The following is a 22608-nucleotide window of genomic DNA, read 5'->3' as shown; positions in this document are numbered from 1 at the left end:
TGCAGGTGTGGTGCCTGATCCAACTGCATCAGGAATTTACTTGTGTTCTCTAGCTTCTGAAGAAAGCCTTGCCCCTCCCAAGTGCATGCATTACTGCAAACTCCCCTGCTCCCCATAGTTTTCCTAAAGTATTATTCTTCACATGAACTCTTGGCAAGCCACATGACTTCAGTATTAATGAAGCCTGTTGTTTCTTCCCTTACCCCTCCAGCCAACATAGAGCTTTGGGCAGAAAGTGAAATAGCTGCCCATTGCACAGCAGGACAGGAAAACAAAGACATGGCTCTGGCTCAGCAATTGTGCTGAGTTAGCAATCTCTCCTGCTGGGCAAGTACAATGCAGAAAGCTTCAATACCAGCAGTATTTGGGGACTACTACTCGTATATGTCAATTGGCTCTTAACTACAATGCATAGTTTTTAACTGTAGATGTCTCAGTAGGATGTCAGGCTGCTTGTCCTTGGATGTTCTCATTGTCACTCATGTAAAGTGGGCACTTCCCTACCTACATGCTCCTTTGAATGTCCCAGCTGTGGGACATCCTATTAAAGATAATTTAGAAAGGTACAGAAACTATTTGTACCCTTTTGGTTTATTTATGCTGCATAAAGAGGACTTGAAAGGCCTTAACACTTCTGGCTTGACTCTTACAACAGGAGTTCAGATCTTATCTATGCCGTCTTTCCTGAAAGATCGGGGTGAAAGTAACTTAAAGGACTTACCGGTACTCCAGAGTCCTTAGGAGGGGGCATGGCCTCTACTGGAAGAGGTGGGGCCTTTAAATCCCCGGGCACTTTAAATCACCATCAGCGGGGTCCCCAGCCTCTGGTGGAGCTTTAAAGGGCCCAGGGCTCCGCTGCAGTAGCGGCAGCCCCTGGCCCATTAAATCACCACCAGAGCCCTGACGCTGCTACCCCAGGGCTCCAGTAGTGGGGCTCAGGTGGCAGTTTAGAGGGTCCTGGAGGGTAGCAGCAGTGGGAGCCCCGAGCCCTTTAAATCACCACCTGAGCTGCGCTGCTGGAGCCCCGGGGTGTTGCATTACTGTGCTGTGACTGGTCTCTGGAAACGTCCCATAATCCCCTGAAGTCAAGTGGTCACTTTGGTCATTGTTTTGAACTCAGCTGCCTGCAGGCATGTGGATATCCCCTTTCAAAGCTCTGTTTCTGACCCGGCATGCTTATCTGCTCCTGGACACAAAGCAAACCATTACTGTGGAATGCTGCTGAGGGATGTGTGTGTGTGTGTGTGTGTGAGAGAGAGAGGGAGGCAGGGGCATCTGCTGCTGTCTGAACTTAGAAGACAACATGCTGACAAGTCTCTGCCCCCCAAAATACACTGTTTCTCCTGCCACATACACACAACACACTCCCTGTCACACTCCACTCCCCCACCCCATTTGAAAAGCACACTGCAACCATTTGCACACTGGGATAGCTACCACAATGCACTGCTCTCTGTGGCAATGCCAGAGCTGCTAATGTGGCCATGCCAGTGCACTTGCAGCTGACAGTGTAAACACATGGTAGCATTTTCCCTGTTGCTGTCTCTGAGGCTGGTTTAACTCCCAGCACTCTACATCTGCAAGTGTAGCCAAGACCTATAGACAAGGGAAAATCAGGGCTGGCAGTACTTGAGTTAATCCTGGTTAATTAGCTCATCTGATGCACACTTCTGCATGCCCTTGTCTATACTAAGAGGTCAGCAGTGCACCAATGCAGCTACAATGATTGCTGAATCAGGGTTGCTCCTAATTGGCTGCCTACATTTAAGCAAAAAAGGTCACAAACCCAAGCTTGCCTCTTTTGGTCACCTTTAAGGTGCTCAAATAGCCTAATGACACTATTGTAGAGAAGATTGCAGAGCCCACAGCTGTGTGGTTTGGCCTCTTTAACATGCAAGCATTTTAAAAAGCAGAGGCTGTGAGATAAAGATTCCACTCCAGGTATCCTGAAAGGCCATTACATGAGGCAGCCTGTTCACTTTCCATTTTCCCTGGGGCCTTTCCAGAGGGGACTCAAAAAGGCCAAAGTGTCTGGAGAAATACTTAATATACAAGATTTCAGTATTTGCCAGATGGTTTTGTTTTCACTGAAAGCAAGAGTGAAGCATCTGTTTATGTTCCTTATCTCAGGTTATCCTGTCTTCCTTGAGAGAGGTCAGATTCCCTTTGAAGGCCAGCCTCACAGTTGGAGAATTAAGTCTGCTCTAGCCTTTAGCATTGTAAAAGAACTGCTGTGCCAGCTGGCTAACCCTGGGAATGTAACAATAGTGGCAAATACAACATGGGAAAGAAAAACCAACAAATCCAATCAAATAGAATTAATCTGTACAGAGCTGTGGAGGGATGTGCTTGAGCTGGCTTGCTGTTTGACCTGCTGCCTTCCTAGGCAGGCTCGGAGCAATTCCTGCCTACCTGTTCGATAGGATGCCATTCACAAGACTGTATGCGTCATGTAACAACTGCTCTTCTAGAATAGCTTGTGTTGCAGAAGCCCAAATTACCTGCACTTAAATACAATTGCTAACTGCACAAATGGCCTCTGTGCTCTGCCTCTGTCAAAGGAAATTTAGGAGCCCAATTCAGCCCTGGTGGTGGTAGTTTTACAACTCACAACTGAAGTAAACAGCAGTTTATTCTCCAGCTGCTCACCAAGATCTACTAAAAAGGCAGATGTTTGGTGTTTTTAAATGTTTACTATGGTCCCTGAAGGCTTCCAATATATTCTTCTTGCACTTTTACCTACTAGAAGTGCCATTAGTATGATACAGATCAGAATGGTGATAGACATCAAATACCTCCCAGTAGTTTGGGCTAAATGCTTTCTGCACACAGGCAGTTTAACTTGTGGACATTCTGAATACTGAGTTTTGGGGAGTGGTTTATCAGGGCAAAGCTAAAACTTGGGCATGGTAACTGGCAAAAGTCACACATTCAGAATAAATTACCATTAGTCACTGACTGAATTATTTTAATGAAAATATCCTTTATTTGCAATGGAACAGCACAGCATAAATGCATGTACTGGCATTCAGTTAGCAGTGTAAAATCACTCCAGACTGGGGCCAGTGGATTTAGCCCCCAGCAGCAATGCAGGAGATAGAGGCAGCTGCTTTTGCTTCACTGCTACTTTCCTGTCTCAAGCGGCCTTTGCAAGGTGCAAGGCCATGCTGAACGCGCCTTGTGAGTGCTGTGACTTCCCCCTTGAACCCAAACAGCATACTGCCTAACCCCACTGCCACGTGACAAACCACCAGCAGGACTCAGGCACCCCCACATTGCTATAACTCAGCAGCTGGTTCCCTTGTTTGCTACCTTAACCCCATGCAAAAGTAACCAGCTAGCTTAGACTAGTGACCAGACAGCAAATGTGAAAACATCAGGACAGGGAGTGGAGGGTAATAGGTGCCTATATAAGCAGAAGTCCCCAATATTGGGACTATCCCTATAAAATCGGGCCACCTAGTCACCCTATCTTAGACTAGTGTTGGGCATCTAACCAAGCAGCCCACGAACAATCCCGGGTGGAACCCGCCACTCTCACGTGCCAGACCAACAGGCAGCCGAACTCTCTCTCCTGCAGGCGGAGGAGGAGGAGGAGGAGGGTTGGGCTCCCTCACGGCCTCTAACACAGCAGACGGTGAGTATCTGCGGCCTCAGCTTTCCCCCGAGGCCCTGCAACGCGCCCGGGGCTCCCGGAGCGGGCGGCAGGAGTCGGCTCAGTAGGGGAGGGAGCGGGGCTCCGTCCGGAGGCTCCGAGCCGGGTTTGCCGAGTCACCGAGAGAGGCTCGGCTCGGCTCGGACCACGCCCGCCTCCGTGCCCCGCGGAAGCTGCGTGGGAGCCCAGCTGCCCCGCCTGTCTCCTGAGCCGTGTTGCCGGGCATGAGCGGCCAGGCGGGGACGCTGGCTGGGCTTCCTCCGGCGCCCTGCCGCGTCCGCAGTGGGGCGAGCCGGGGGTGAGTGGAGCAGTCAGAGGCTGGGGCCAGCCCTTGCTCTGCACGCCGGGCAGGCTCAGCTCCTCTCGCTTCCTGCAGCAGAGGCGGGGACTCCAGTGAAGACAGACGCTGCACCTGAGCGCTGGCCCGTGGCCGCGTCGTGCTCCACAGGGCTTTCCCCGGAGGTACTGTGCTGGTTCCGGGGGTCGGCCCCGCCGGGCTGGCCGAGCGCTGCGTTATGCAATGTACTCGGCGGAGAAGTGGGAGGAGTGGCATGTTTTGTTTAAAAAAAAAAAAAAGTTGCCTCTGACTCCTAAAAGTGTGCGGCCTCCGGCCCCCTCCATTCTGAATGGAGGTGCAGCTCCCTTGGAAATTTTAGACATACTCTGAGGCCCCCCCAGGGGTCTGCAGACCACAGGTTGAAAACCATTGACAGAGACAGTTAGGAAGTGCTCTTCTAGCACAGTGGTCCAAAACCAGGGGTCTGGAGCCCTCTGGGGGGCCACGAACAGGTTTTAGGGGGTCCACCAAGCATAGCCGGTGCTAGACTTGCTAGGACCCAGGGCAGAAAGCCAAAGCCCTGCCACACAGGATTGCAGCCCTGGGACCCCCAAGCCCCACCACCCAGGGCTAAAGCCAAAGCCTGAGCAACTTAGCTTAGCAGTGCCCACTGTTGTATGGGGCCCTGCACAATTGCTCTGCTTGCTACCCTCTAACGCCAGTTGTTGTGAGGCTGCTGGGCTGTAGAGTTTTTATAGCACGTTGAGGGGGGCCTCCGAAAGAAAAAGGTTGAGAACCCCTGTTGTAGGAGATATTGGTACATTCAATTAAAATATTTTCTTACAAACATATTATTATCCCTCTCAAAACAGATTTCTGTTGACTACAAATCTCTAGCATATAGGGCCGATTCGATTCCCCTCTGCCTTTTCACAAGGTGCAGAGTGATGACTTTTTGGAGGAAGAATAAAACTCGTATCTCAAGCAACTTAATTTCTGTGTTGCTGTTTCCATCTGCATGTTCCTTGCTGCACTCCTATCAGCTATCTGGGAGGCAAGAGATAGTTTGTAAGAAGCTGAGCTGTAGAAGTGCCTGCTTCAAACTGTTCCGAAAGTTTGTCTTCAGACCATACGTATTTTGGCTTCTGTTTTACACATTGTTAGTGCTTTGAGTACATGATTTGTCTCAGTGACTTCAATGGGACTACTTAAGTCTTTGCAGGATCAAGTCCTTACTTTCCACAGGTAAGGAGCTCTTGTGACGCCTTTATTGTTTGCCTTCGTCTTAGCGTGGTGGTTTTTTTTTTCTTTTATTCTCTTTTTTCCCGAAGAAGCAGCTCTGCTATCTAGGATGGGATCCAAGCTCTCAGTGAACGACTCGGTGTGTGTTGTGATCGTTGGAGGAGGTTTCGGGGGAATTGCAACTGCCAGACAACTAAAGTCCTGGGGAATCCCCTTTGTTCTTGTGGACATGAGAGATGCATTCCACCACAATGTGGGTGCTCTCCGGGCCTCTGTACAGAGTGGTAACTTATTTGCTTTTTCCTAAAGTCTGTGGACCATCTCTGGTCCCTTGTGATATGTTTACCTCACTAGGATATGTGGAGCTTCTTTCTGAAAGATGAAATGCACAGATTTCAAAAACTCTTGTAAGATTCCAAAATAGAAAAATATCTCCAGCTGTGGTTAAACTAAATTATTTCTGTATTCTGATAAAACCTGAGACCATTACTGCCTTCTGAGAAACCTGAGCTGCAGACTTCTGAGTCACCTGCACAGTGACAGCACAAATGCAGTTGTTCCCACTAATAGTTATGTGCAAAGGCAAATCTGTAAAGTTATGCCAGCTGTGAGTTTCCCCAGGCATAGGGAACACTGTTTGCTCAGGCATTTGTGAAGATTTAAAGATACCGTAAACAAGAACGTGAAAGATGACAGCAATTTAGAGTAGCAATCTTAAGCCTCTTAGAGTAACATTCTAAGTATCAAACAGCAGGAGCATGAGCCTTGTTACTGAGATTCCTCAGGATCTTAGGGCTCATCTGCACTGGGGTTTTAGTGACATGGTTTTGCTGAGGGCCCTGCAATATTAGGTTTTTTCCTTTAGCACCCCAGCTCCAGTAGTAATGGAATTACGTGAGAATCTCAGTTTAATTACATTGCGTTTTAGCCCTTCAGGTTAGAGAGATGCTTGACAAAGTGACACCAAAAGCTCAACATCCCAAAGGCAAATAAGAACTTTCAGCTTAACTTCTAAAAAAGGCAAATGATTTTAGAGCCATTCTTCTTTAGTTGGTTTTTTGGTGGCGGGAGGAAGGACAGGGTAGGGTGTCAGCTGACTTGTGTAGCTTTGTGTGAGTGAGTGAGAATGCTTGGGACTGGCAATACTGGTGTAGCTATGCCTGTTCAATCCCCTACTAAAGACATGCTGCACGGGTATAAAATATGACTGGTAACATACTGACTTTCTCTTCTCAGTAGTGATCAGTTAGTTTAAAAAACAAAAATCCCTTCCTCTCAGCCTGCCGCAGTGTTCCAGTACATATCCTGGTCCTGGACTTAATGTAAAAAGTCATAAAAGAAATGCTGTCAAATAGCATGAGACCAAATTTAGATCTACATTAAAATGATATGCCTCCCAACATCTAATGTCTTTGTCTAATACATTACTCTGCAGCTGAGACCGTTTAAGGGGAAATAGCTCCTGTTGTGGCCCATGATTACCCTGCATGGTTGTTCTCCAGCTCTTTCATTCTAAATCTGACTGCACACCTTGGGAGAGACTTTCAGGGGCCTACCCCACCTCCAGCCAGTGGTCTGGTGTCAATATTTATTCTGTGATTCACTGTACAAGGTTCTACTAGAGGTCCATGGACCATACTCTGAAAATTGCTGAACTATCCCAAAAGTTAAGATGGCTTTGCCTTGTTGGCTTGAGTTATGGTTTTCTTATGAGACACTTCTTCCCTTGATTCCAAATGAGATTTCTGACTTGGCTACATGAGGACTTCCAGGAAAACTAATGCAAATTAAGTAGAGGTGTGAATTTGAAGTGGATTAGTTAAACAGCAGTAAACTTCTGTGTGAACATTGTTATTGAGGCTAGGTCTACACTCCAGACCTATATCGATTATAAAATGGATGAAAAATCCACACTCCTGAGCAACATAGTTATACCAACTGAACTTCCCTATATAGACAGCATTATGTCAATGGGAGAGCTTCTCCTGTGAATGTAGCTACTGTCTCTCAGGGAGGTGGATTAACTATGCTGATGGGAGAAGCTCTCCTGTCAGCAGGGGCATCTTCACGTACAGAGTTACAGCTGAGCCAGTGCAATTGCACCACAGTACGTGAAAACAAGCCCTCTGAATTAAACTAAATTAAAGGTACTTTAATAAAAGCATGCACACAGGGATTTAATGCAGTTTAACTAATCCACTTCAAATTCAGACTTTACTTAATTTGATTAGTTTTCCAGGATGTTGCTGTGTAGATACACCCTTAATTGTACGTCTGCCTTTTTCAGTTCTTGTCAACTGAAGCAAAAACTTTCTGGGTTCTACTGTGTGGCAGAGAGAATAGATGTCAAGATGCTAGTGCCCTGGAGCAGGCCTTTATTCTGTGTAACAAGAAAGCAAATTCTTATAACCAAAGGAGGGCCATTTGAATAGGACTTCTGGAAACATAGTGGAAAATGGGGTTTCTAGTCCCCCTACTTTCCTTTTTTCTTAACCAGTATATAGGTGGCATTAACCTCCTTTCATTGCAGGATTTGCCAAGAAAACTTTCATCTCTTACGCTGTGACCTTTGGGGAGAGCTTCCGACAAGCCAAGGTGGTTGGAATAGACCTACTGAGGCAGAAAGTCTTGCTGAATGATGGTGAGGTGAGTGCATTGGGGACAGACTGACTAAATGACTTCCCATGAATAATTTTACTCTGCATATGCAGCAGTGAGCAGATGATTTTCTACTCTGTCATGTTCAGATTTACTGTTTCTTTACAGGGTTTATCTCTTTGGACTGATTGCAGACTACTAGCTGAGGGCATACCACCTGAAATTCAAGGGGTGTTGAAGTTCCAACTCTTTTGAATTTCAGACATATCACCTGGATAATTGGGGTTTGTCTCTGTACCCATGTGTGGTGCAAATACTCACATAGGCACTGACTTACCGAGTTGCCAGGGGTATGTGCTCAAACCCTGCTCCGCCCCAGGCCCAACCCCCGCTCCACCCATTTTCCTCTAAGCCCCGACCCTGCCTCTTCCCGCCCTGCTCTGCCCCAGGTCTCACCCCTGCTCCACCCCTTTTCCTCCAAGCTCACGCGCCCACCCCTCCCAACTCTGGCTTGGTGTCCAGCCGCCTGACCACATCCCTGCTAGCCCCCAAATTTGCACACTCAATGCACTGGGGCAGCAGCGTGCAGCGCCAGCAGGAGAGGGACATAGACAGGTGGACGGACACCAAGCCAGAGTCAGGAGTCCCAGCCTGTGGATTCGGCGGGTTCCGGCCCCGATTTGGGTGGGCCTGGTTGGATGCCAAGTGGGTGGGCTGCGGCCCCCTGGTGGTTATGCCCCCCTGCCTCTTTTCACCCCTGCTGCTCCCCCTCTTTCCCAGCGCCTCTTACACGCTGCGGAACAGCTGTTCTGTGGCAGGCAGGGGGGAGGTGCTGACCTGGGGGGCTGCCAGTGGATGCTGAGCACCCATTGGTTTTTTTTTTCTTCCCATGGGTGCTCCAGCCCCAGAGCATCCATGGCGTCGGCGCCTATGAGTACTCAGATGTTCAAGCTAAAAACTCACTTTATGTGAGCCTCTGCAATAACTCCCTTGTTGTGCAAAGTGACCATACAAAAGAGGGCAGGGCATGACCCAAGCAAACTCTCTTTAAACCTCAAGCCATTGATTACAGAAGAGTTCAGAGTATTTGCCCAGCTTTAATTGTAGTGTTTCACCAGGGAGACATCTGCATCCCTTCGTTCCCAAAAAATGCCTCATGTGGCAGCTTCCTACTTATCAAAGTGACAGGGCGTAGGGTTGAGCTGGGAAGCGGCGCACAGCAACTATGCAGTAAGGCAGGACTGAATGCTGCACCACAGGTCCAGTCAAGCCCTCAGGCAAGCTGTTCCCTCCCTTGTTGCTGGTAAGAAATGCTGAATTAACTGTCCAGAAGTCTCTCAATCACAGGATAAACATATATGGACAGCAGCAGAGTAAGCTTCCAGGACTGCCCTGCCAAAGCATTTTAACCCTGTTCTGGAGGGACCACCTTTAAAAGGAGAGAGTAGCTATGTCTGCACCATTTCCATATGTCTGCACCATTTCCATTCAGTGTCTAGACCAGGGGTAGGCAACCTATGGCATGCATGCCAAAGGCGGCACATGAGCTGATTTTCAGTGGCACTCACACTGCCCAGGTCCTGGCCACTGGTCTGGGGGGCTCTGCATTTTAATTTAATTTTAAATGAAGCTTCTTAAACATTTAAAAAATCTTATTTACTTTACATACAACAATAGTTTAGTTATATATTATAGACTTATAGAAAGAGACCTTTTAAAAACATTAAAATGTATTACTGGCATGCGAAACCTTAAATTAGAGTGAATAAATGAAGACTCGGCACAGCACTTCTGAAAGGTTGCCGATCCCTGGTCTAGACTCTGCAGAGATGGCCAGTAAGAGGGCCAGCTCTGCTGGTAACTTGTCATGTACATATTTGTCTGTCACAACTTGGACTGAAGCCACAATACCCATTTTGCATAGTGATTGCACCTAGAAAAGAGGCTGTGATATCCCATTACTGAGACTCACCCAGTCCCCATTCATATCTTCAGATTCAATACAGGCAAACAATTACATGAGTCATTTAGTTCTGCAAAAGATGTTTGTTTTTGAACTGAGCGTTGCTATTTAATTCCAGGGCAGGGGGAGGTGTCAGAACACCACCTGCAAAGCGACTCCAGTGTTCGGTATCCTTTACCTTGGACTTCTCAAAGTGATGTCTGATCCCACTCTCTCCCCTTGTAGGAGCTTTTCTATTCTCACCTCATCCTTGCTACAGGCAGTGATGGGCCTTTCCCTGGGAAATTTAACCAGATCATTGACATGGAAACTGCCATTCAGACTTACGAAGACATGGTCAAGGAGGTGAGACTGAAAACCATCAGTGGAAAAAGTGGTGGGTGGCTCCTTTCTTTTGAGAAAGATACAAGAAATTATAGTTATGGAGAGAGCTCTTATTGGTATCCAGATGAGGGAAGATGAAACTAACAAGTGCTGGCAACATCCAAATTTGTAGTTCAGGGGTGAGTGGGGTGTTATAATGCAGTGGCACTTGGACCAGAGAGGGGGCTGGCAAAATAGATACATTTTATTTAAGTCAGATTGAAGTTTTTTTTCTTTTTAAAAATGAAACTTGAATTATTATAATTTTAGACCTTAACATATTTTGCATTAGTTTCAAAACTTTTAAATAAATGCTGAATCCATGATCCTCCATCAAAAGTTGAGTTAAAAGCTGCTTTTTAGAGGGAACCAGGGGAAAAACATTCTGACTTTTGAGATCAGCCTTTATAAATATGGCACAATGGTCCATGTAGTGTATTAAGGGATTGACCTTGTGAGGAACCCTGTGTGTGTGCTGATGGGTGTGAGAAACTGGTAAACTCATCACAGGTGTTGGGATCCGGCCTCACTCATTCTCCAGGAGACACCATCATGTATCTCATCAGGATCATCCACTGAGCCCACCTGGGTGGTGGTTTACTCTTATTTATAGTGTCTCCTTACCTGAGTGCTGATAAGCTCCGATCTCAAATTAGGAATACGTATGACTCCCACCCACCATCAAAACTTTCCAGCTCATGACAAAACATGGATCTGCCCTGTAACTACCAGCCCTTGCTTCTGGATGGTTCTGGGCACTTTGAGTAAATGGCCTTGCTTATATATGCAGACAGATATAAATCCATTAATTTCTCAACTGCCTCCTCCTGTCTCTAAACAAATAAAATATTGGAGTGCAAAAGAGATTTGGGTTACACAAGCAGAAGTCTTGGATTGTAAATTTTTTGGTTTGTGTGGGGATGGGGCACATCTAATTGAAATTAGATTTGAAATGTATTTACAAGTCTGGATAAACCAGTTTCTCAAAGACAAAGGACAAGCTGATGCCTCTAGATGGGTGTCAGAGTTAATGTGCAATCTCGTGTCAAGTGGCCATTGTATGGCAAGAAAGGGGAAGCAGGAATAAACAGATCTGGAGCTTAGAAAACATGAAACCTTTCACCATGAGACTCCATAACTCCAGCCTCACATCAGTAATAAACTTTATGTTAAACCTCAGGAAAATGCATTTCAGAGGGGAACAGGACTACAAAGTGAGGGGCAAAACACCCGAAGAGATCTTTTCCTGTAAATTTCTTTTTTTCACTTAAGACAACAAAAGGAACAGCCTTTGGGAGCAGATCCAGGCCTGAGAATTTGGTCGGCAATGTTATTGGGAACATGTAGTAAGGGACTTCACCTTGAACCAGTACTAGGAAGTGTTTTATCTTATAACCCTTTGAGTTTGAGCCCTTATACTTATACTCAAAACTTAACTACAATGAGATAAACTTGTTTTATTTTTTAATTAAACTAATCCAGTATTGGCTAAACTGAACTGTGTGGGTAACTCCATTTATGGTAGCAAATTGTTTAATATTGATCCCTTTACTGGGGCAACAGATCCAGTATCTGGACTGTTCAGGAGAGCACTAGACAGGACAGAACATATATTTTGGGGGAAAATCCAGGACTGGGATTGTGCTGGGGTCACTCTGCAAGTGGGAACCGCAGCTGGTGGAAGCCAGAGCGTGACTGGTGTGATGCTGACAGGCTGCAACTACACACAGACACTTAGGGTGTAATCTGCATACTAGAAGGCTGTTTGTGAGTGGCTCAGGTGGGAGCGCTACAGCAGCAGAGCACTGTGAGGCACCCAAGTTTGCAGGGCAGGGGTGACACAGCCCCTCACTGGTCTGGAGGGTATCCTGGAATGTCATGAGGGGAGTTCTATAACGAGGGAGAGAGAGCAGTGTGTGCAATCAGAAAGGAGCAACACCAGTGTCAAAACAGGATGGTGGTGGGGGGGGAAGGGATAGCATTCTTCAGCGTGCAGTCTCTAGTGTTGATTTCAACGCCTGAGAACTGGGGGGGGTGGGGAGAATAGTGAAGGCCTGCCATGGCTGCGGATCATAAAGAGATCTTAACTGGGAAAAATGTCAAGAAATTCCTGTACTCTGAGTAAAAAGGAACGTGCCAAATGTAAACAGAGCTCCAGGGCGATTGTCAGAACGAGACACTGAAAAATGCTCTTCAGAAGGCAACTTTGTTTAGCATGTCTACATCAATTTGGATCAACTGGTTAGCAAACTTTATTTTTGCCTCAATCTTATGGACTGCCCACCATGTCTTACTGTGCTAGTAAACACAGATGGTCATAAGCTTACCTTTTGAATGGATTACTTGTGCATTTCAAAATGTTAGCTTTCAAAATATAATTGGTATGCTAGTTTTTTGTGGGAATATATCAATTTCACTTTTACTGTTACTGCTGGACTTCTGAAATGATCTCTTATTGCTCAGTATAATCCAACATCCTAGTTTAACTATTCCTGTTTAAAGTTTTATTAGCATTTATGAATTTAAACCTATTGAAATACAAGATTTTTTTTTTGAGGGCCAAAACTGCCAAGGGTGTTTCAAGGGTAGGATGGGATTTAGAAGGTGCTTTTGGTGGGACAACTCCATCTCTCATTCCAGAGGGTAGAAGATAAAGGGTGTTCTATTGATAAGTTTCTGTGTGGACTCCACTTTAATAAGGTCTTCCTATTAAGTTGGGAAGGTGCACGGCTGGTGCTGCCAGAATGAGTGTTCTGGCTGAATGCCTCATTCTAGGTTACCTTATGCATAAAATAATGCAACAAAGAGATATGATTTTGTTTGTTTTTTGGTTTTGCAAGGTCCAGAAATCTCCACGTATCGTGATAGTAGGCGGTGGTGCTGCTGGAGTGGAGATGGCTGCAGAGATCAAAACAGAATATCCAGCCAAAGAGGTACAAGAAACAACTTACACAATAATTAATGCTCCACCAGCTGCTTCCTTCATCCGGTGACTTAAATGTGTTCTTCCACAATGCCCTTCCTAGAGCAGTTTGGGATTGCCATGGCTAAACTCCCTCACCACCATTTTCCATAGAGCCTCTCATTCAGCAAGGTTGGAAGTGGAGCAACTGTGAGCGCCCTCACAGCCAGCATTGCTGCAGTGCATCCTGGTGCTGGGGTTGGCTGTAAGCAGACTAGCTTAGTGTTCTTCCCGAGATCCTCCACTCACTCATCCATCCTACTCTGCCTTTGTTGCCAAGAACTGCATGCTGAAAGCCAGAAGGCTTGGCTATTGCTTTTGCCTGCTTGCTGGGACAGCAGTCAGACACAATCCTGTTTTAAATAGTATTTGTTCCTGGCTGACTCGGGTTTGTTTTTGTTTTCTTTTTTGTTTTTCCCCAGTTGGCTGTAGTTATTTTGCATTTGTCCGCAGGTCACCCTCATTCACTCAAAAATCGCACTGGCTGATGTGGAGCTTCTACCAAGTGTCCGGCAGGTGGTGAAGGAGATTCTTCTCAAGAAAGAAGTGCGTCTCTTGTTAAGTACGTCTTAACCAATTTCATTTAATATTTCTCTAACTCAGATCGAGACTCTAAAAATCCTCAAAGCTTCCTCCCCTACTCCCTCATCTCTAACTCCTTCTCTTATAAGGAACTATTGTCTCTGATGCTTGTTTTTGGTAAGGAAGACTGAACAGGGCTCTCATAGACTTTAAGGTCAAAAGGGACCATTATGATCATCTAGTCTGACTTCCTGCACAACGCAGGCCACAGAATCTCACCCACCCACTCCTGTAACAACCCCCTAACTTATGTCTGAGTTATTGAAGTCCTCAAATCGTGGTTTAAAGACCTAAAGGCAGTGATGAGCTGCCAAAATATTAACAACAGGTTCCCTCCTCCTCACCCCACGAGGGGGTTGTGGCTGCCCCCCCCCCCAGCCTCCTACCCCAGCCAACCCTCCATGTTCTTTGACGCCCCCCTGGGACCCCTGCCCCATTCACCCCCCCCTTCCCTGACCCCTGACTACCCCCTGCTGCCCCATCCAACCCCTCCTCTCATTCCTGATTGCCCCCTGAGACCTCTGCCCCATCCAACCACCCCTTCTTCCTGTTCCTGACTGCCCCCCGCCACCCCATCCAACCCCTGCTCCTTCCTGACTGCCCCCGAGACCCCTGCCCAGTCCAACCACCCCTTCTCCCTGTCCCTGACTGCCCCCCGCCACCCCATCCAACCCCTGCTCCTTCCTGACTGCCCCCCCCAGGACCCTTGCCCCCATTCAATCCCCCTGTTCCCTGTCCTCTGACCGCCCCACCCCTATCCACCCTCCCCCACGACCCTCCAAACTCCCCTGCCCTCTTCCAACACCCCCTCCCTGCTCCCTTACAGCGCTGCCTGGAGCCGCTCCCCCGGGACCAGCACCAGCACCGGCGCCGTGGGGCCCGAGCCGGGCCGGGCCGGAGCTGCGGCGCCAGGACCAGCACTGGCACTGGCGCTGCGGGCCCGGGCCGGAGCCGCAACTGTGGGGCCGGGACCGGGACCGGCCGGGCCGGAGCCAGCACTGGTGCCAGCGCCGCGGGGCCCGGGCTGGAGCCGCAACTGTGGGGCATGGGCCCAGCACCGGCACCCGGGACCGGCCGGGCCAGAGCCAGCACCAGCGCCCGGGACCGGTTGGAGCTGCAGCGCCGGGCCCAGAGCCGGAACCGCAACCGCGGGGCCGGGCCCAGCGCCGGAACCGCGGGGCCGGGCCCAGCACCGGCGCCCGGGACCGGCTGGGCCGGAGCCAGCACTGATGCCCAGGACCGGCTGGAGCTGCAGCGCCAGGACCAGCGCCAGCACCCGGGGCCTGAGCCGGGCTGGAGCCGCAACCGCGGGGGCTGGGACCAGCACCGGCACCGCGGGGGCCGGGCTGGAGCTGTGGAGCCGAAGCTGGGGGCGCTCGGTGGGGGCTGGGACCAGGCTGGGGCTGGGGGCGCTCGGCCGGGGGGTGCCAGGCTGGAGGGAGCCGCGCTCCAGGACCAGGAGTTGTGCTGGAGGGAGCCGCTGAGCCAGCCGCACCACCCCTCCCCCCCCCCCCCGTGCCCCAGCTTGCCTGCCTGCCTGCTGCTTGTTCAGGCTTCCTGCGAACATCTGATTCGTGGGAAGCAGGGGAGGGGGAGGAGAAAGGGGCGGAGCAAGAGAGGAGAGGGAAGTGAGCTTGGGCCGGAGCTTTTGTTAAATAAAGCCCTTTTAGAACCCGTTGTCCTGGAACAACCGTTTCTAAAAGGGCTGCTAAATTTAACAACCGGTTCCTGCAAACCGGTGCGAACCGGCTCAAGCTCACCACTGCCCAGAATCCTCCAGCAAGTGACCCGTGCCCCACGCTGCAGAGGAAGGCGAAAAACCTCCAGGGCCTCTGCCAATCTGCCCTGGAGGAAAATTCCTTCCTGACCCCAAATATGGTGATCAGCTAAACCCTGAGCATGTGGGCAAGACTCACCAGCCAGACACCCAGGAAAGAATTCTCTGTAGTAACAGATCCCACCCCATCTAACATCTCATCACAGGCCATTGGTCATATTTACTCCTAATAATCAAAGATTAATTAATTGCCAAAATTAGGCTATCCCATTATACCGTCCCTTCCATAAACTTATCAAGCTTAGTCTTGAAGACAGATATGTCTTTTGACCCCACTACTTCCCTTGGAAGTCTGTTCCAGAACTTCATTCCTCTAATGGTTAGAAACCTTTGTCTAATTTCAAGTCTAAACTTCCTAGTGTCCAGTTTATATCCATTTGTTCTTGTGTCCACATTGGTACTGAGCTTAAATAATTCCTCTCCCTCCCTAATATTTATCCCTCTGATATATTTATAGAGAGCAATCATATCTCCCCTCAGCCTTCTTTTGGTTAGGCTAAACAAGCCAAGCTCTGAGTCTCCTTTCATAAGACAGGTTTTCTATTCCTCGGATCATCCTATTAGCCCTTCTCTATACCTGTTCCAGTTTGAATTCATCCTTCTTAAACATGGGAGACCAGAAGTGCACACAATATTCCAGATGAGGTCTCACCAGTGCCTTCTATAATGGTACTAACACCACCTCATCTTTACTGGAAAAACCTGGCCTCATGCATCCCAAGACCGCATTAGCTTTTTTAACGGCCATATCACATTGGCGGCTCATAGTCATCCTGTGATCAACCAATATGCCAAGGTCCTTCTCCTCCTCTGTTAATTCCAACTGATGCATCCCCAATTTATAACAAAAATTCTTGTTATTAATCCCTAAATGCATGACCTTGCACTTTTCACTATTAAATTTCATCCTGTTACTATTACTCCAGTTTACAAGGTCATCCAGATCTTCCTGTATGATATCCCGGTCCTTCTCTGTATTAGCAATACCTCCCAGCTTTGTGTCATCCGCTGGTTTTATTAGCACATTCCCACTTTTTGTGCCAAGGTCAGTAATAAAAAGATTAAACAAGATTGGCCCCAAAACCGATCCCTGAGGAACTCCACTAGTAACCTCCTTCCAGCCTGACAGTTCACCTTTCAGTATGACCCTTTGTAGTCTCCCCTTTAACCAGTTCCTTATCCACCTTTCAGTTTTCATGTTGATCCCCATCTTTTCCAATCTAGCTAATAATTCCCCATGTGGAACCATATCAAATGCCTTACTGAAATTGAGGTAAATTAGATCCACTGCATTTTCTTTGTCTAAAAAATTGTTACCTTCTCAAAAGAAGGAGATCAGGTTGGTTTGGCATGATTTACCTTTTGTAAAACCATATTGTATTTTGTCCCAATTACCATTGACCTCAATGTCCTTTACTTTCTCCTGCAAATTTTTTTCCAAGACCTCCTTGTATGCTACAGATGTCAAACTAACAGATAGCTACCTGGATCACTTTTTTTCCTTTCTTAAAAATAGGAACTATGTTAGCAATTCTCCAGTAATACGGTACAACCCCTGAGTTTACAGATTCATTAAAAATTCTTGCTAATGGGCTTGCAATTTCATGTGCCAGTTCCTTTAATATTCTTGGATGAAGATTATCTCCCCCCCCCCCCCATTTCGTCCCATTAAGCTGTTCAAGATTGGCTTCTACCTCGGATGTGGTAATATCTACCTCCATATCCTCGTTCCCATTTGTCACCCTACCATTATCCCTAAGCTCCTCATTAAAGACCGAGGCAAAGTATTTGTTTAGATATTGGACCATGCCTAGATTATCCTTAACCTCCACTCCATCCCCAGTGTTTAGTGGTCCCACTTCTTTCTTTGTTTTCTTATTTATATGGCTATAGAACCTTTTACTATTGGTTTTAATTCCCTTTGAAAGGTCCAACTCTATATGGCTTTTGGCCTTTCTCGCTTTATCCCTACATGTTCTGACCTCAATAAGGTAGCTTTTCTTGCTAATCCCTCCCATCTTCCACTCCTTGTAGGCTTTCTGCTTTTTCTTAATCACCTCTCTGAGATGCTTGCTCATACAGCTTGGTCTACAACTCCTGCCTATGAATTTTTTCCCCTTTCTTGGGATGCAGGCTTCTGATCGTTTCTGCAACTTTGACATGAAATAATTCCAGGCCTCCTCTGCCTTTAGAGCCACGAGTTCTTCAGTCCAATCCACTTCCCCTAACTAATTTCCTTAATTCTTTAAAGTCAGCCCTTTTGAAATAAAAAACCTTAGTCCCAGATCTGTTTTTGTTTATCCTTCCATCTAGTTTGAACTGAATTAGCTCATGATCACCCGAACCAAGGTTGTCCCCTACAACCATTTCTTCTATGAGGTCCTCACTACTCACCAAAATGAAATCTAAAATGGCATCCCCTCTTGTTGGTTCTTCAACTACATGGTGAAGGAATCCATCAGCTATCGCATCCATGAAAATCTGAGCCCTATTACTATTACTAGCACTTGTCCTCCAGTTATATCTGGGAAGCTAAAGTCTCCCATGATCACAAAATTCCCATTAGTATTTACTTCATTAAAAACATTAAAGAGGTCTCTATCCATATCCAAATCGGATCCCGGTGGTCTGTAGCACACCCAAAGCACTATCCCAGGGGAGGCTCTAGTAGCTTTCTTTTCCAATGTGATTTTGCCCAGACAGACTCTTATCCATTCCATCACTTCTTATTTCTTTACAGTCTACCTCATCATTGATATACAGTGCTACTCCACCACCTTTGCCTTTATTTCTGTCTTTCCTAAACAACACATACCCTTCAATACCTATACTCCAGTCATGACTACTATTCCACCATGTTTCTGTTATCCCTATAATATCTGGTTTCACTTCCTGCACCAGTAGCTCTAGTTCCTCCATTTTGTTACCTAGGCTCCTTGCATTAGTGCACAAACATCTTAATTTTTGCCGTTTGCCTTCACTGACATTCTTTACCTGATTAGGCACAGACATTCTACCACCAGTATCACCTATTAGACTGGTATCTACACTACCCTTCCTCCGTATGTCCATTCTCCTGCCCACGGCTGTATCCTCTCTTTGTTTTTTCCCTCTCAATGTTAAATTACGGCGTGGAGATTACTTGGACATCTCCCAGCTATCTCCCTCAAATTCCTAGTTTAAAGCTCTCTTAATCAGTTGTGCTAGTCTCCATCCTAGAAGTCTATTTCCCTCCTTACTCAGGTGAAGTCCATCCCGAGAGAACAGTCCTCTGTCCATGAATGCTTCCCAGTGGCCATACATCCCAAAGCCCTCCTTATAGCACCACTGCCTGAGCCATGTGTTGATCGCCATAATCTTGTCACACCTGTATTGCCCTTCTCTAGGAACAGGCAGAAACCCACTGAAACCTGAGCCTAAGCCCATCTCAAGCCAATTAACTCTCACCCTGTCCCTGCTTGCACTTCTGCAGCCTTAGCACCTTTCTGAGCTCCAGCCCTATCATTTCAGTGTCTCCATCTCAACTGAGCTTGCTTTGCCATACCAACTCAGTGCCTCCCTCTAACCCTAAACCTTGTTCCTGCTTGTGCCACATCAGCCCCGCCCTCTCACCCCCAACTCCTATTCCCACTTCTGCCACCTTAGCATCTCCCTTGCACCTTCCTTTATAAAGAAAATAAATATTAATATTAAATGAATAAGAAACTAAATCTGAATGGCTGGGACAAAATTTTGACTATCTGTGACTTCTTGGGTCACCCTCACAGTGACCCAGCCATGCAAATGTTGTATGTTGTGAAGTAGATGTGACACGACATTCTCTAACCCAAAGGTTTTATTTCTACATACCGGTAATATGCTGCTACATACCATGTATCCCTCCACACCTTCTATTTTACAAATGGCACTTGAATGAAGAAATGGGTTTTGAGTGGCTATACGTGATAAAATACCTCTTGGGTCACCTCAGGTGGCACACCCTAACTTTTAGGGTGTGTTTACACTTGGAGCTGAGGGTGTGATTTCTTGCTTGCATAAACATAGTTGTACTAGCTATCAATGAGCTAGCCCTCTACATACAGCAGTGTAGCTGGGGTAGCATGGGTAGCAGTGAGCAGCAGCATAGGCCATGCCAAGTACAAACCCGCCTGAGCCCCCTGGGCATGTAGTTGGCGTGCCTATCCCATCCTGCTGTTCGCCAGGACTCTCACTACCCTGGCTACACTACTATTTTTTTAGTGCAGGGGTTGGCAACCTTTCAGAAGTGCTGTGCTAAGTCTTCATTTATTCACTCTGATTTAAGGTTTCGCGTGCCAGTAATACATTTTAAGGTTTTTAGAAGGTCTCTTTTTATAAGTCTATAATATCTAACTAAACTATTGTTGTATGTAAAGTAAATAAGGTTTTTAAAATGTTTAAGAAGCTTCATTTAAAATTAAATTAAAATGCAGAGCCCCCTGGACCGGTGGCCAGGACCCGGGCAGTGAGTGCCACTGAAAATCAACTTGCGTGTCGCAGGTAGCCTACCCCCGATTTAGTGCACTAACTCAATGGAATTGTTTAGTCTGCAGAAGAGAAGAATGAGGGGGGATTTGATAGCTGCTTTCAGCTACCTGAAAGGGGGTTCCAAAGAGGATGGATCTAGACTGTTCTCAGTGGTATCAGATGACAGAACAAGGAGTAATGGTCTCAAGTTGCAGTGGGGGAGGTTTAGGTTGGATATTAGGAAAAACTTTTTCACTAGGAGGGCGGTGAAGCACCGGAATGGGTTACCTTGGGAGATGGTGGAATCTCCTTCGAGGTTTTTAAGGTCAGGCTTGACAAAGCCCTGGCTGGGATGATTTAGTTTGGGGATTGGCCCTGCTTTGAGCAGGGGGTTGGACTAGATGACCTCCTGAGGTCCCTTCCAACCCTGACATTAAAAAACAAAAAAAAAACCACCAACTAAGAAACAAAATGTAGAGATGAAGTGCATGTGTCTCAGCCTACAGTTTTGGGGGTGAGAAGCAGCTAAGATGGGGATAAACACCTCCAAAATACGTGAGAGATCTTATGTTGGAAAAAGGGAGTTGTTGCCACAGGCAGTGGAGAGAACCATTTTTGCACTGGCAGAGCTGGTCCTGTGAGCCACGCATGCCTTCACCATTTCTCATCTCTCTGCATTCAAATCAGCTGCTTCCTCCTCCTTTTCCTTTCTGCCTGGGCTCTAGAAGAATTGAGAGCACAGGAGGGACAGTCTCTTTGCTCAGTTTCCGTCTGGCACCACAGTATCCCATGACAGCTGGGAGGAGCAATTACAGGAGAGTCCTGCTCAGCCCCTAAAGGTTTGGAATGGAGCATGTCAAGAGCAGATGCATCAGAGAATTTAACTGACACACTCTTAAAGCTCTACTGAGTATATGCAAACTGAGTTTTTCAGCATGGAGGGTCTAGAGTGTCTCAACAAAACAGGATGATGATTTTGTTTTTAACACTGACAAAACAACGTCCGCTCCTCAGTTCCTTCTTGCCGGCTACTCCGACAGTGGGGAAGGAGGACGGGTCTGGAATGGATAGGAGCAACACATCTCGAAGAACACCAGTTACTACGGCGAGTAACCGTCTTTTCTTCTTCGAGTGATTGCTCCTATGCATTCCATGTAGGTGATTCCCAAGCCTTACCTAGGCGGTGGAGTCGGAGTGAGACGTGGCAGAGTGTAAGACTGCGGAGCCGAAGGCTGCATCGTCTCTTGATTGCTGCACCAACGCGTAGTGGGAAGCGAAGGTGTGGACAGAGGACCAGGTGGCCGCTCTACAGATGTCCTGGATGGGAACATGGGCCAGGAAGGCGGCAGACGAGGCTTGCGCTCTTGTAGAGTGGGCCGTCAGGCGACTAGGTGGTACACGAGCAAGCTCATAGCATGTTCGAATACATGCCGTCACCCAAGAGGAAATCCTTTGCGAGGAGACCGGCTCGCCCCTCATACGCTCCGCAATCGCGACGAAGAGCTGGGTCGAACGCCGGAAGGGCTTCGTGCGCTCTATATAAAAGGCGAATGCCCTGCGGACGTCCAGGGTGTGAAGCTGCTGCTCCCGAGGTGAGGCGTGCGGCCTTGGGTAGAAGACCGGGAGGAAGATGTCCTGGTTAATATGGAAGGCCGATACGACCTTAGGGAGGAAGGCCAGGTGCGGTCGAAGCTGTACCTTGTCTGCGTGGAAGACGGTATACGGGGGGCCAACGGTTAAGGCACTGAGTTCGGATACTCGTCTCGCAGATGTTATAGCGACGAGGAAGGCCATCTTCCACGAGAGGCAGAGCAGGGAGCAAGTCGCCAGAGGCTCAAACGGCGGTCCCATAAGCCTGGCCAGAACCAGGTTCAAATCCCAGACCGGTGTAGGGCGCCGTATTGGCGGGTACAACCGGTCCAGGCCCTTGAGGAAGCGAGAGACCATCTGGGCGGAGAAGATGGAGCGGCCTTCACCGGTGGACGAAACGCAGATACGGCCGCCAGGTGCACCCTCAAGGAGGAGACTGCGAGGCCTTGCTCCTTAAGGGACCAGAGGTAGTCCAGGATAATCGGAATAGGGACGAGAAAGGGATTAAGGCCTTTCTGGTCGCACCAGATAGCGAAACGCTTCCATTTCGCGAGGTAGGTGGAGCGCGTTGAAGGCTTCCTGCTTTCAGTTAGGACTCGCTGTACCGCCTGCGAACAGTCATGCTCCGCGTGGGTCAACCAGTCAGGTACCAGGCTGTAAGATGTAGGGAGCGGAGGTCCGGGTGGCGAAACCGGCCGAAGTCCTGCGTGATAAGATCCGGCCACAACGGAAGAGGAATGGGTTCTCGGACGGAGAGCTCGAGCAGCAGGGTGTACCAGTGCTGTCTCGGCCAGGCCGGAGCGATCAGGATGAGGCGGCCCTTGTCCCTCCGAAGCTTGAGTAGCACCCGATGAACGAGCGGGAACGGAGGGAAGGCGTAGAGGAGGTGATCCGTCCAGGAGCAGAGGAACGCGTCCGACAGGGAGCCGCGGGAGCGCCCCTGGTAGGAGCAGAACCGGTGGCACTTCCTGTTCTCCTCGGAGGCAAATAGGTCTAGTTGGGGAAATCCCCACCTCCGGAAGATCGTATGCACCACGTCTGGACGAAGGGACCA

General features: G+C 48.0%; 1 protein-coding gene across 6 annotated transcripts in view; it reads left to right on the top strand.

Annotated features, from left to right (window-relative positions):
- Window positions 1-3485: 3485 nt before the first annotated feature.
- AIFM2 (apoptosis inducing factor mitochondria associated 2) overlaps window positions 3486-22608 on the top strand; it is a 28406-nt gene continuing 9283 nt past the window's right edge. The window contains exons 1-6 of one of the 6 annotated variants that reach the window (XM_045023091.1): window positions 3486-3637; window positions 5264-5458; window positions 7705-7820; window positions 9961-10080; window positions 12939-13031; window positions 13514-13622. In XM_045023091.1, the coding sequence (XP_044879026.1) occupies window positions 5284-5458; window positions 7705-7820; window positions 9961-10080; window positions 12939-13031; window positions 13514-13622 (613 nt within the window). In that variant the 5' untranslated portion in view covers window positions 3486-3637; window positions 5264-5283. Of the gene's footprint in view, window positions 3638-3819; window positions 4118-5263; window positions 5459-7704; window positions 7821-9960; window positions 10081-12938; window positions 13032-13513; window positions 13623-22608 lie in introns of those variants that run through there. The other 5 variants (XM_045023095.1, XM_045023094.1, XM_045023093.1 and 2 more) reach the window with 5 other exon arrangements.

The sequence above is a fragment of the Mauremys mutica genome, chromosome 7 (genome assembly GCF_020497125.1).
Source record: "Mauremys mutica isolate MM-2020 ecotype Southern chromosome 7, ASM2049712v1, whole genome shotgun sequence".
Lineage (NCBI taxonomy): Eukaryota > Metazoa > Chordata > Testudines > Geoemydidae > Mauremys > Mauremys mutica.
Note: the sequence above shows the minus strand (reverse complement) of the source record. Positions and strands in the feature narration are given on the sequence as shown.